At 37.8% G+C, this 12,156-nt stretch overlaps 1 protein-coding gene across 1 annotated transcript in view; it reads left to right on the top strand.

The window, feature by feature from the left end:
- The window catches only part of LOC113228861 (hemicentin-1), a 291,239-nt gene extending 279,511 nt beyond the window's left edge, over positions 1–11,728 (top strand). The window contains exons 14-17 of the mRNA XM_026462282.1: positions 6,687–6,840; positions 8,170–8,342; positions 9,891–10,045; positions 11,202–11,728. Coding sequence (XP_026318067.1) covers positions 6,687–6,840; positions 8,170–8,342; positions 9,891–10,045; positions 11,202–11,348 — 629 coding nt within the window. The 3' untranslated portion in view covers positions 11,349–11,728. The remainder of the gene's footprint in view (positions 1–6,686; positions 6,841–8,169; positions 8,343–9,890; positions 10,046–11,201) is intronic.
- The last annotated feature ends 428 nt before the right edge of the window (positions 11,729–12,156 follow it).

Raw genomic sequence — 12,156 nt, 5'->3', positions numbered from 1 at the left:
TGTTCACATCAAGTATTGTTATTGAACATTGCAGTGTTCCGGTGGCGATATGGGTTAAGTGCCATCAGCGGCCAACTGCAAAATGTCCTTAAAAAAACTGCAACTGTAAAGTGTCAATGTAAAAAAAAGTAATGTACTGTAGGGTCTTAGTTGCACCACCTACCTGCCTTCCTTCCGGGTAAGCTTCCACTTGTGAGACTCTCCTGAGACTTGTTTCTACGTCACTGCTTCCACTTGTGGGACAGTCATAGCTGTGCCCCCTGATAAAAAGTCCATAACGTAAGTTTGATTCCACACGTGCGTGACAGAAAAGTTATCTTGCTCTATTTTTTTCAATTCCAATGCTTTTATCACACGTTATGATCAATGAAACACAATTTTGCCAATTAGAAATGTGTGTAATGTAAACGAAAATCAACAGCAAATAAATTAACTGGAAATCGTCAAATGACTTGCACGAAATTAACGGTAATATTGTCTGCATTATCGAGGCCAAAAGCTAATACGCCTGGGCTTCTATAAACCTGTGGTCACAACAGCTGAAATATGGTTTTATTTTAAAGAACATAATAATAATTTATTTCCCCGTATTGTTGTACACCATCATTGGTTTACACGCATCTACAGCTGAACATAAGCCTCCCCGTATGTGCCACCCATATCCAGCCGCTGCTGATCATCTTTCTCAGGTCGTCCTACACTACGGTTACCTTGACGTAGACCATCGGTCATCAGCCCTCCTGTATATATGTCCGGCCCACTGGCACTTAAGCTTTTTTGTACAACATAGTTGTACAAGAATAAATAAAAAAAAATGTGTTGTCTGTAAAGGCTGGAGCCTAACCCAGGTTATTCTGACTGGGCAAACATTTTTCCTTAGAAATACAAGACAAAAGTTTACAACCCTCAATCACGTGTGAAATCTACGACTTTGAATTTGGCGAGTGTAAACTTGTACGAGAATCATGTCCAACAGTGGGACGTATAAGAAAGTGAGAAAAAACATTCAAATCCTGAAGATAAACTAAGATCCAGTACATAGGAGATAGCAAAATGACCCCAGCTTCATCTACACTCGTTCTCTGTCCGAAACAATTCCTGACAATGAAAAGGCAATGTCAAGTACAAAGTTTCATTTGCATCATTCATCTTTTAATCGGTTGAGTATTACTTATTTCACCGTATTGTTTCGAATGAATGTCTGACGGAGAACGAGAATACAAGGAGCTGAAATGGAACAGGGTGGGATTTATTATGAGGCTTGGTGACTTAGTTAATATGCACACGAAAAGAGAATTATTGGGGCGACAAAAAGTAATGTAACGTGATAATTTCAATGTATTTTAATGCGAAGTAAACTGTTGTGTTTCTTTTTCTTCTTCTTATTAGTTTAGAGACAGAGCAGACAGCGAGACAACGTAATAATAAAAGCGAGAATATTGTCTGGTTTATAGAGATATATATATATATATATATATAAGTATAAAAATTATTATTGTTCATGACATGTAAATTAGTCGTACATAATCATAGTCTACCATCATTTTTTTTAAATTAATCAATTAAATGTTATTAATAATTTCAACGTGTATAATTATTAATATTCGATGTTTATCGTGGCGGTAGCTAAATTGAATTATGTTGAAAAACGATGTGTCAACTAGGTCGGCTGAAAATCAGTACCGCGAGGCATATAGCCACAAGGATTATACTGAGCCTGTTCCTTCCACGCACTGTTGTTGTTCCCACAATATTGTTATATTATTATGTTCTGTACGTATTACTGTGTGTGGTAAATAAATGGTTTAAATGGTGAAGACAGATAGAGAAACCAGTAATGCTTTAGAAACGCATTGTTAAACACGCGAGTGATATATACAGGCTGTATATTTGAAAGTGGGACATACTTATAGAGTGCGTTATATTCCTGATTCTCAACCCAAAGAAATAATAAAGTAATGAACTTAAACTTTACAAAAAATATTTTTTAATTTTTTTTTTATCGACTACTACTTGAGCACAACATTAGTTATCGAAATCTATGCACATCACTATTATTGCTCCGACGCAGCGGCGAAAAGCAAAGCACAGGTCGGGGGTGAGGACGCGGGCGCATACGCGAAATTTTTCAGTCCACTCGCGACCTTGATCTAACGAAGACACGTAAATTATTTGTCCTTCCGCTCGCCCGATCGCCGCAAAATGGTTATTTATTCTAACGTGGAATTGACTGAGATGGTGCGACTTTACGCAATAAGTGGTGATAGTGTGAGGCAAGCTATTGAAATGTTCCCAAATCGGAGTTTACGCGAAAGAGGTGAACAGTGTCGAAGCGTTGCGTGAGAGGATTATCTCAGCATTTTATACTGTGAGACAAAATGTGTTTGTGTTGTACAATTTAAAACAAAATTTACTATGCCGTGCTAGACTATGCATTGTGGAAAACGGTGGACATTTTGAACACTTGCTCCGTACCACGTAAGTGTAAATAAACTGTAAATAGGTAACTAAAAAATCAATCATTGTAATTAATTTGATTTCACATTTTTAACTACGCCAAAAACCTCAATTCTTATTAAATGATAACTACTTACTAAAACATTTCGATGATAGTTCAAGTAAAAAACAATTAACATAACCTAAAACGTAAATGTGAAATCATTGTTATTGTTGCTGTCTCACTCGGCGCTCGCTCGGTAGCATTCCCATTACACTCGAAATTAAGCGTAAAGGGAATCGGTTTATTCCTATCTACACTTCAAAACACATTTGTTGATTTATTTTTTGTTCTATCCCATATCCTAATTTTATTTTAGTCTATGTTAAGTTGTAACATGATTTACTATGACATGTATGAATATGTCTCACTTTCAAATATACAGCCTGTATATAGATGGCACAAACTACGGGAGGCCTATTAGCAGTTGAGTTAAGTTGGGCTGTCAATGACAATGATGATGACTTTGTCGACAAAAATGTGAAACAGTGCGATTTTTCACGATATCAGAGGATTTCCGAAAAGTTCTTCGGTTTTGAGACACAAGCTTGGCTACAATCTCACCTTATGTTACTAGTAAATGACCAATGATGATACGCTTTTCTCTAGAAAGGCATGTCTATTATATTACAATTAAGTAAATGTTGTCTTAGTGTCCATAGTGTCTGGCACGGTTTGATAGGAGACGTCAGTTCGAATCCGGCCGGATCGAAGGAATTTTTCCTGAATGTTCGATCTTCGTATTAATAATTATAACAAACTAGTGGAGTACAACCTGAGCAACAACCTGACATTCAATAAAACCTCAGTTACATTTAAAAGCGACATATCTAACCAGTGCTAGTAGCTGTAAAGGTACCTGACTAGTTGAAGAAATACTTAGAATTCTCACAGATGGCGCTACGGCTAAAAAGTCGTTAAAAACCAAAAACAAAGATCCGACAATAAGCACGTTGAAAAATTTGTGAGGTCCGCTGGTTTGTTCCGTGGTTTAAGTTGGCAAAGCGTCTGCCACGCTTTGCTAGGAGACGTCGGTTCGAATCCGGAATAGGTGTCCGACTTGTGTATTAATAATTATAACAAATGTTTCATTCTTTCGATTCTCAATTCGCCAAAATAGTATTAGAATTTTTTATAGCGACTGATATAAAAAGCAATACAACGCACGTAATCCTGAGACAAATTTCCGTTCATAGGTTATCATAACAAAGGACCGTTTATCCCTTGCTTCACTCACTCATCGCTATCATTCTGGCCACACTAAAGTAGCTCAAGCTACTCTTGGGAATATCCTCTCGGATTAATGTTGATTTATTATTTATTTCGACAATCATTCGCTCCGTCGGTATTAGGCCCAGAGTCCGATAATTCAGGTCGAGCACTCTAAATAGTTGAAAGGCTGCTTTAACATGAATGAAAATCTTTTGATTTTCAATTATTCACGGTTCAGATACTGAATGAACCTGTAGATAACTATCCTTGGTTACTGTTTTGAATCTTCGGGTTGCTGTCTCAAAATTAGTTTCAAAGTTAATATAGAATAAAATATTATAAGCATTTGGGATAATAATTCACAGAGTATATGTAAGACTAATCTTTTTTTTATAAAAATAAGTGCGCTTTCGCTCTCTCAACTGATGGAAAGTGACGATGAGGTAGACAATGTAGCAAGCACACCTAAATAATGCCTATCCAGTTTTGCCTTGAAAAGGTCCAAGTTATAGCGTTCGGGGAACAAGTTCGCAGGTAGGGATATCCACTCCCTAGGCGCTCGCCATGTAAATGTGGAAGCAAAACGCTGCGTACAAATCATGGAACTATCCATAATATAGGGGTGGAACCCCCCGATGACGGAAAGGGGCAGGCGGAATCAAATCATGAAATTACATTGCAGTCTCCGTGATAATATCCTGTATAATACCGATAAGTAGGCAATCTTACGACATTAGTAGTAAGTATATTAACTGTAGAGCTCTTTACGAAAGAGCTTGTCCAGGGAAGCACTGCCACCATTGTAATTTGAAGGATAATATTTCTGGTGAATCTACAAGCAAATGGGACTTGTCTACTTTTAGTCTTAGGGTGAATGACGGGCCAAGAGACGTTGCCCCTTTTAGCGAGAAACGTAATAGTTTTACTTACATTTTATTTTGTTGAATATGCTAGCCTAATGTGGATTGTGTGCGCCTTGGATGTGCAGATTTCTTAACGATGTTTTTTCCGTCACCATTAACGAGAGTTATTGCTAATAAACATTCTCAAATGGACGTACATACTACCACGGGAATTCCAACCGTCGACCAAATAGAGAAACAATCGATCTCCCTCCAACCGGACTATTCAATATTACATTATTAAAAAAAGACAGTTCAGAGAGCGTGTTCCATACAAATGAAATTTACAATATTAGGGGTTAAAGTTTGAAATTGCCGTTTCGCACTGAAAAATTAAAACAATTTTTTTAAGATTAAATATATTTGTTTAATCAAAGTTTTTTCCCTTGTTGTCTATACATTTCTGCCATGTAATCGGAAGGTCATTTAAACCTTTGCGATAGAAGTCTGGAGACCTGGACTCCACAGCTGTGTGAAGGGATTTTTGTACTGCTTCCTGGGAATTTTATTTCCATACAAAAAAAAATCAAATTGCGGGAAAAAATGGTAGTCGGTCGGGGCGAGGTCCGACGAATATATAGGATGATGGATAATTTATATCTGCAGGTCTTGTAGTAGTAAAACTGTTTCTCAAGCAGTGTGAGGTGTTGCGTTATCATAGAGCAATAACGGTGAAGCTGTTTTGCTGCGAGTTCCGTGGTAGTTTGATACGGATCGGCTTCCATCATTACCTTCAATTCAACGTTATTTACATTTGTGACTGGTCTTCCTCGTGGTTCTTTCTTCAAGTCGGAATTTGCCGTATTGCCGGCGTTTGCCGTATTTGCGTATGCCGTATCCTCTCCAAATACAGCATTGACAGTTTCTGCTACGTTAACTCCATGTGGAAATTCGTATTCGAAAATTAGGTACTCAGATTTTCGCTGTATCTGTCTTCACGTTAAAAGCTGAATGTAAAAACAATTGAAAGTCGAACAATCAAATATCATGTTTTTTAAGTTAAGCATGTTTTACTTTTCGTGTGAAAAACGTTTCACTCTGAAATCGGACACCATACAGGTTTAACTTTAATTTAAAGTGGCCAGTAAAATAAATCGGCAATTTCATATTTAAACCCCTATTATTTAAATTTATGATTTTAGTAGCAGTAGAGTTCCTTGTGAAAGAGGAATATACATATATAATGCGAAGACGGCTTCAAACTTATAACTTCTCTCTTTTTGCGCCGGGTGTTAAAAATATTTGAAAATGGAATAACCAACATACAAAACAAAGTAAAAAGTAACCCATCACTCGAATAAACAACAGCACACGTTATCTTTAATCCATCGAGCGAGTTTATGTGAAATCAAACAAACTGCAGTTAATGCCTCGCGTGTTCTCTAGCAAACACTGAGCGGGTAAAGCACACTATGGGAATTGTTCAATAATCGTTGTGTTGGAATTTATAATGTACGGGGTTCTAATGACTTTATTTACATTTATAAGTGACTTCAAAATGGCATGTAGAATATTGTTCTCGTTTATCGGTCCTGTCATCAGGGTCTTCTGCCGTTACTCTGATTCTCATGAGTATACTTGATTTGGATTCTATCGATATCAGTGGTAGACGAGTCATAGAATTGCTTCTTAATTGAGGAGTCAGTTTTGAATAGTATTTTACTAAACTCTCGTTTTTGTGAAGAAAAACATTATAATGAAACTTGCATGTCAAAGAAAGTGCACAACTCTTAAAAAACGTATAAAGTCCCCAATCTCTTTCTTTATACTTTTTTTTTTATACCAAAATGACAGGACGAACAATTCGTGCGCCTGGTATTAAGCGACACGCCTGTCCATAACAGTTGCAGTGCCACTAAGAGCTTTAAAACGCAAAGATCTTAGGTGCTGCGCCTCTCACCCTGAAATATAAGTTGACAAGTCCCATGTGCCGGTAATTTCATCATCATCCTTGTCATTTAAAACCAGTATGCAGTGGCAGTAACTGCCACCACGACGTACTTCCTTGGACGATATATTTACCTAATTAATATAATAAACTTGAATTTACCTAATGAAAAATTTTATCTGCCTAGGTGAAAGCAACACCCTGGGCATGTCTCCAGTGTTGGCTTCCATAGCAGCGATGTCAGCTCTCTTGGCTACAGCGGTCTGCGGAGTACTAGCTGTGCTGTATCGACGACATTCGACCAGACACAGGCATTTGCCTGCTAAGCACGCTCCTTTGAGGTAAATTCAAATAAATGCTTATATTTTATTATTATGGTAGGTTGTGTAAACTAACATGACCATGTGACTTTTTGAAATTACTTAACATTTTCTCAATACTTGCTCTCGTTGGAAAATACACACATCAAAAGTGTCTAGGGATCAAGTACGTTTAAGAGTATTGCTGCAATTAGGGTTAATTATATTAACTTTTTTGTATCGCTATTGATACTTTTTAGTGAGTTTTAACATTTAAATAGGGAATATTGTTTAAAATTCGATAATAAGAAGAAAATCGATTGTCAATGTGGTTTTGTATAAAAATGAGTTATAGCGTTTTGACAAAATCATTACAATATCTGCATCGGAACCGAAACAATTTACATTATTATGGAGAGACGACATCATTTAACCCGAGAAGTGATGATGCGAGCCGTCGGAATGTTGGAAGCTGGTTCCAGGCAACGTGCTGTGGCTTTCACTCTTGTGTGTGTGTATTTCTACAGTTAGGTACTATCGCATTAAGCAAACCATTAAAAGACTATAAAACGTCAACTGACTTTGGTTGTCTACGCAAAACAGTGAAGGTGTTGAATCAATATAAAATAAAATAGTGTGTATACTCTGATTAGTATACGGTGTAAAAACACGACACCTAAAAATTTTTACGAAAAAAAAACACAAACTTACCTCGAAATTTTCAAGAATACCGGAGTATTCAAGGTACTTTACATATACCAATGATTTTTTTATATGAACTGAATTAAATAGAAAACGTATACGATACGTGAATATTAAAATTAATTCTTAAATATCCCGAGCCGCGCAATAGAACCGACTTAGTACGGGAAAGATTTTAATTCGAGCGGAGATAGTATCGACTCTTAAGCTACTTCGACGTGTAACAGTCGCAAAAAAGCTTTAATTTTTGTATTCTACAAATTCGGGCATTACGATGAACACTAGGTAATATAGTACCTGCAATGAAAACAAATCTGATACGAATCAATTGAATTTTTAACATGCTTGGTGATTTTTTATTGATTACATGTATTTTAACTGCTTCCGTGGCCGAACGGTTATCATGCTGGACTGTCACGCAAGAGAAGTCGAGTTCTATTCCTATTATTATTTTTCTCGTGGGTTTGGGCGTAATTTGAGGTTGCCTATGTATGTTACCATGGCACCCGCGACACAGGGTTTCCCAAGTGCGAGGCTATGTGAATCAAACAAACAACAAAAAAACAATGTTTATTGTAGTCGCTTTTTTCATTCTGCCTTCCTATTACAGCTAAAACACACATAGAGATAACTGGACTTCTGAATTAATACTTCAATTTCTTTTCCTAGTGAGCCTATGTACACAGACAGACCTCCGCACTGTCCGACACCAGTCAAGCAAGAGCCCGACTCCCGCGCAAGCAGCGCGGAACCCCGAGGGGAGAGGGGCGTGCGGGGAGCGCTGCTGCATGCACCAGATCCTGCGGATGACGCAGACCCCGACATCATACCTTCCTTGTATGGTAAGCCAAACGTTTCAATCAATTGAATTTTGTTAAAATACGAGTTTAAACCACTTGGATCCCCTTGACCCGTAGAACGTAAACTAAGTTTATTTGGTCACCTAGAAGAAAATAGTTTTGGCTGCCATGTAAGAGACGATCCATCGTTTCAGACACATTTAAATCGATAGTGTTAATTTATTATTATAGTTGTTATTACGTCGTTAACGTTTAACCTGAATACCAGGAGAGTATGACGGATCGATACGATCGGTCAAAACCAGGAATCATCTGTGTAGGGGGAGCCTTAACCGCGTCTACATCACAATTCATTTGTAGCGCCTTAAGCCTCGATTACTAACAGAACCGATGTCGCTAAAAGTCCCACATTCCAAATTTGAAACACTACAAAATCTTGATATTGACTGGCCGTAATTTCAAATTTAGAAAGAAATAACAATTCTGGATTGTTAATATAATTTAAACTTTATCCTGTTGACATATCGTTGAAAGTTCAATATCATCAATACCTATTATTACAAGTTACGACGTTTTGGTATCATTTTGAAATTGCAATCAATGTGCTGCCATCTACCGGTTCATTGCTAAGCGACGACGAATTGGAGTTATTAATTTAGTTCTCTAAAAAGAAGCGACCATATTGCAGGGGTATAAGCTTTACTTTCGTTTCTTGTAATAAACAAATTTATTAAAATACGACTTTTTGATGATATAAAATACAACCACGGCTAATATTTTCTTTTAATAAGACATTTTTCTAGGATTTTAGAGAATTTGCACGAAAGAATGAGACAACCATACCATACAAAGCGAAAATGGGGGACACAACGGCACGCATTCGACGCTAACTAACAACTTTTACTGTATTTATCGTTCTTTGGTGGAAACAGAGGTTATATAGACGATATGTACTATTGTAGAAATACAGTTTTAATATGGCCGTACCCGAAAATAAAGATTTAGAAATCGTCTTGCATTATAAAATCACGGAAAGTTGTGTGTCGCGTCCTTGTCGTCATAAACGTTAGTTCATGATTATAATGTTTGTCGCGAATATTAATAGTGCACAAGAAGCAATTAGGGTTAGATTTTATAGCATTTTTACGACTTGCAACCCAAATGTCTGAGAACTAGAAACATAAAAAGATATAATACATATTTGTATTTGTAATTTTTATCATAAAAAACTGATGGGACGAACAAGTAAGCGACGCGCCTGTCCATAACAGTTGCAGTACCACTCAGAGCTTTAAATCGTAAAAGCCTGAGGGACACCGCCCTTGCTCCCGATGCTCTAAGACATTAGTTGACAAAGTATATGGCCATTAATTATAATATGCTGATGAAAGAGGACGAAGCCTTCGATGTTCGCTGTCGGACATTGTCAGAACTTTGACTACTAAAATTCTGCATACATTTACACTACATGCAGCATAGTGTTCTTAAAACAACATGACCCTGTTATGGCGCCGATCTACAACAAAAAACAATCATCGCTAATCTAACTTCAATCTAACCATTTATTTACTGTTAATTTAATTCCTCTAGAACGGAGGCCCGTCTCCAACGGCTACATGAGCCTGCAGAGGCCCCCGGCCTCGAGCAAGATCAGCAAACCGGGCGAGGATATCCGCTCCGAACCCGATGGTGGACCCTTCTTCACCGACTTTAGGAAGAAGGACTATAGGATACCTTTAACTAGTGTAAGTTAATTATACCTCATTACTCGCATATATTTTATAGAAACATCGATTGTGCAGAAGTGGATAGTAACAATATAAATAACGTCCCTGTGCCTGGCCAACATTAGGCATACAAACATAATTGATACTCTCACACTCAGAGCTCACAAACGTGAAAAACACAGAGAGCGGGTGTGAGCCGGGCGCGTGTCGGTTCGGGAGCACGGCGGGTGTAATTATATGGACGACAATCACACTACGAGCGGGCACGGGATCCGACTTGCGCCCGTCCCGCGCGCACATGTGATATGCACTACTCACTCTACATATACGAAATTATAATGTACGTTAGAAATAATCTTTCTTCATTTGGTACTGTTAATGTTTCTGGCATCCCACTTCGCCGTACCGGTCATTTGAAAACAGTCCCCCGACGTATGGCACTTGCAGAGGAAAACCCGCGTGTCATCGGATCTACTTACTATGAGCGTTTACCCGCTACTCTCAGGCTTGAACTGTCTGACGAAACATTTAGTCATGTAGTTTAGAAATTTTAAGTCCATAAATGAATTTATGGACTTAAAATTGTAACGAATTGAGTATTTTCTATTTTTATTCTAATTTTTACCGCATTAACATACTCTTATATAATTTGTTATCAACTTATGACGATCCTTGATGGAGAATGATATTTGATATGTAATTTAATTACAACAATATTTTATAATGAATGTGTTAATTTTCTATTTATAGTGTATTTTCTTATAATTTTCATTTTTGTCTGACGATCTCAATATAATTTGCCGCCCTGCAGCAGCGCTGCAGCCGCGCGGCGGTCGCGTGGTGGCCGCGCGGTGTCAGCGCCTCTAGAAGTTGTATGAAAAGTGACAATCACGCGGAAGTCGCGCGGCCGCCACGCGGCCGCCACGCGGGTGCAGCGCTGCTGTAGCGCGGCTAATATGAACGCGCCCTTATACTTTGACATGTAGTGCAATTTATACTGAAATGTTATATTTGAGAAATAAATGAATCTGAATCTACCATATAAATACATGAAACCCGTCGTGCTCTCGACCCGACACGTACTCGCTGTCAGTGTGTTTCCAATGTTAACTTTAACCTGAGAATTCGATTTGGTTTTGATTTTATTTATTAAACAAAAACATTTTTGTTACAGTCGTACCATAGTTTAGGACGAGTTAACAAAGGAGTGAACGCATGCAGCCCGAGTTCAGCAACAGGCGTGACGTCATCTGCCACTGCGCACCGACTACGGCCAGAAGTCGTCACTACATCACATCGGGTGCAGGAGAGTTGTATATAAAATGTTTATATAGATAGTTAATTTATTGTAACGACTGTGTTCCTTATTTCAATTTGAATAGATTCCATTGAATACCGTTAGAAAGATCGTTGAACCTTTCGATGAAATGAATCGTTTGAATAACAGTTCGGGCCTTGCATTTACCAGTATGTTCTAGCTGATCGTTAAACCGTCAGGCGCAGCTGTATGCCATGTCACCGAAGGGCATGTCGCGCGTGGGTGACTGCGAAACCCAATCCGACCGAATCCTATGAACATTAAAAGGTTATTAAAAACGTTAATGAAATACGACTCTGTTGTTTTTCTCTTTATTGATTTAGGAACTTTGTGTTTTCGTTACTGGCAAAATAAATAAAGCGCTATTGATTAAAATAACAACCTCTCAGGGATATATTACTAACATCATAAACAGCAAATTTTCATTATTTTTCTCTTTTCAGTCATGTTAATAGTTCATCATATTTTACTTTCGAATTTAAAAAAAATATTGAAATAGATCGCCCTAAAGGGTGATAACTCTCAGCAAAACGCAGGAGCGCGAGTGGTGGTCATCGGGGCGGACGACTACCAAATACAGATCTAGCAAGTCAGTACAGAGTATTAAATTAACCGACCTCAAAAGTCATTCATCCCCTCGTTTGCCCATCTTAGAGGAATATTTTCTTCAAATCTAAATAGGACTTCTTTTCAACAAAAAAAGAATTATGAAAATCGGTCCACAAATGCCGCCGGAGTTATCGCGTAACATGTATACAAAAAAAAACATACAGTCGAAATGAGAACCTTCTCCTTTTTTTAAATCGGTTAA

The sequence above is a fragment of the Hyposmocoma kahamanoa genome, unplaced genomic scaffold (assembly GCF_003589595.1).
Source record: "Hyposmocoma kahamanoa isolate Upper Pololo Valley unplaced genomic scaffold, ASM358959v1 245, whole genome shotgun sequence".
Classification (NCBI taxonomy): domain Eukaryota; kingdom Metazoa; phylum Arthropoda; class Insecta; order Lepidoptera; family Cosmopterigidae; genus Hyposmocoma; species Hyposmocoma kahamanoa.
The sequence above is the reverse complement of the archived record's forward strand: the minus strand, read 5'-3'. Positions and strand labels throughout refer to the sequence as shown.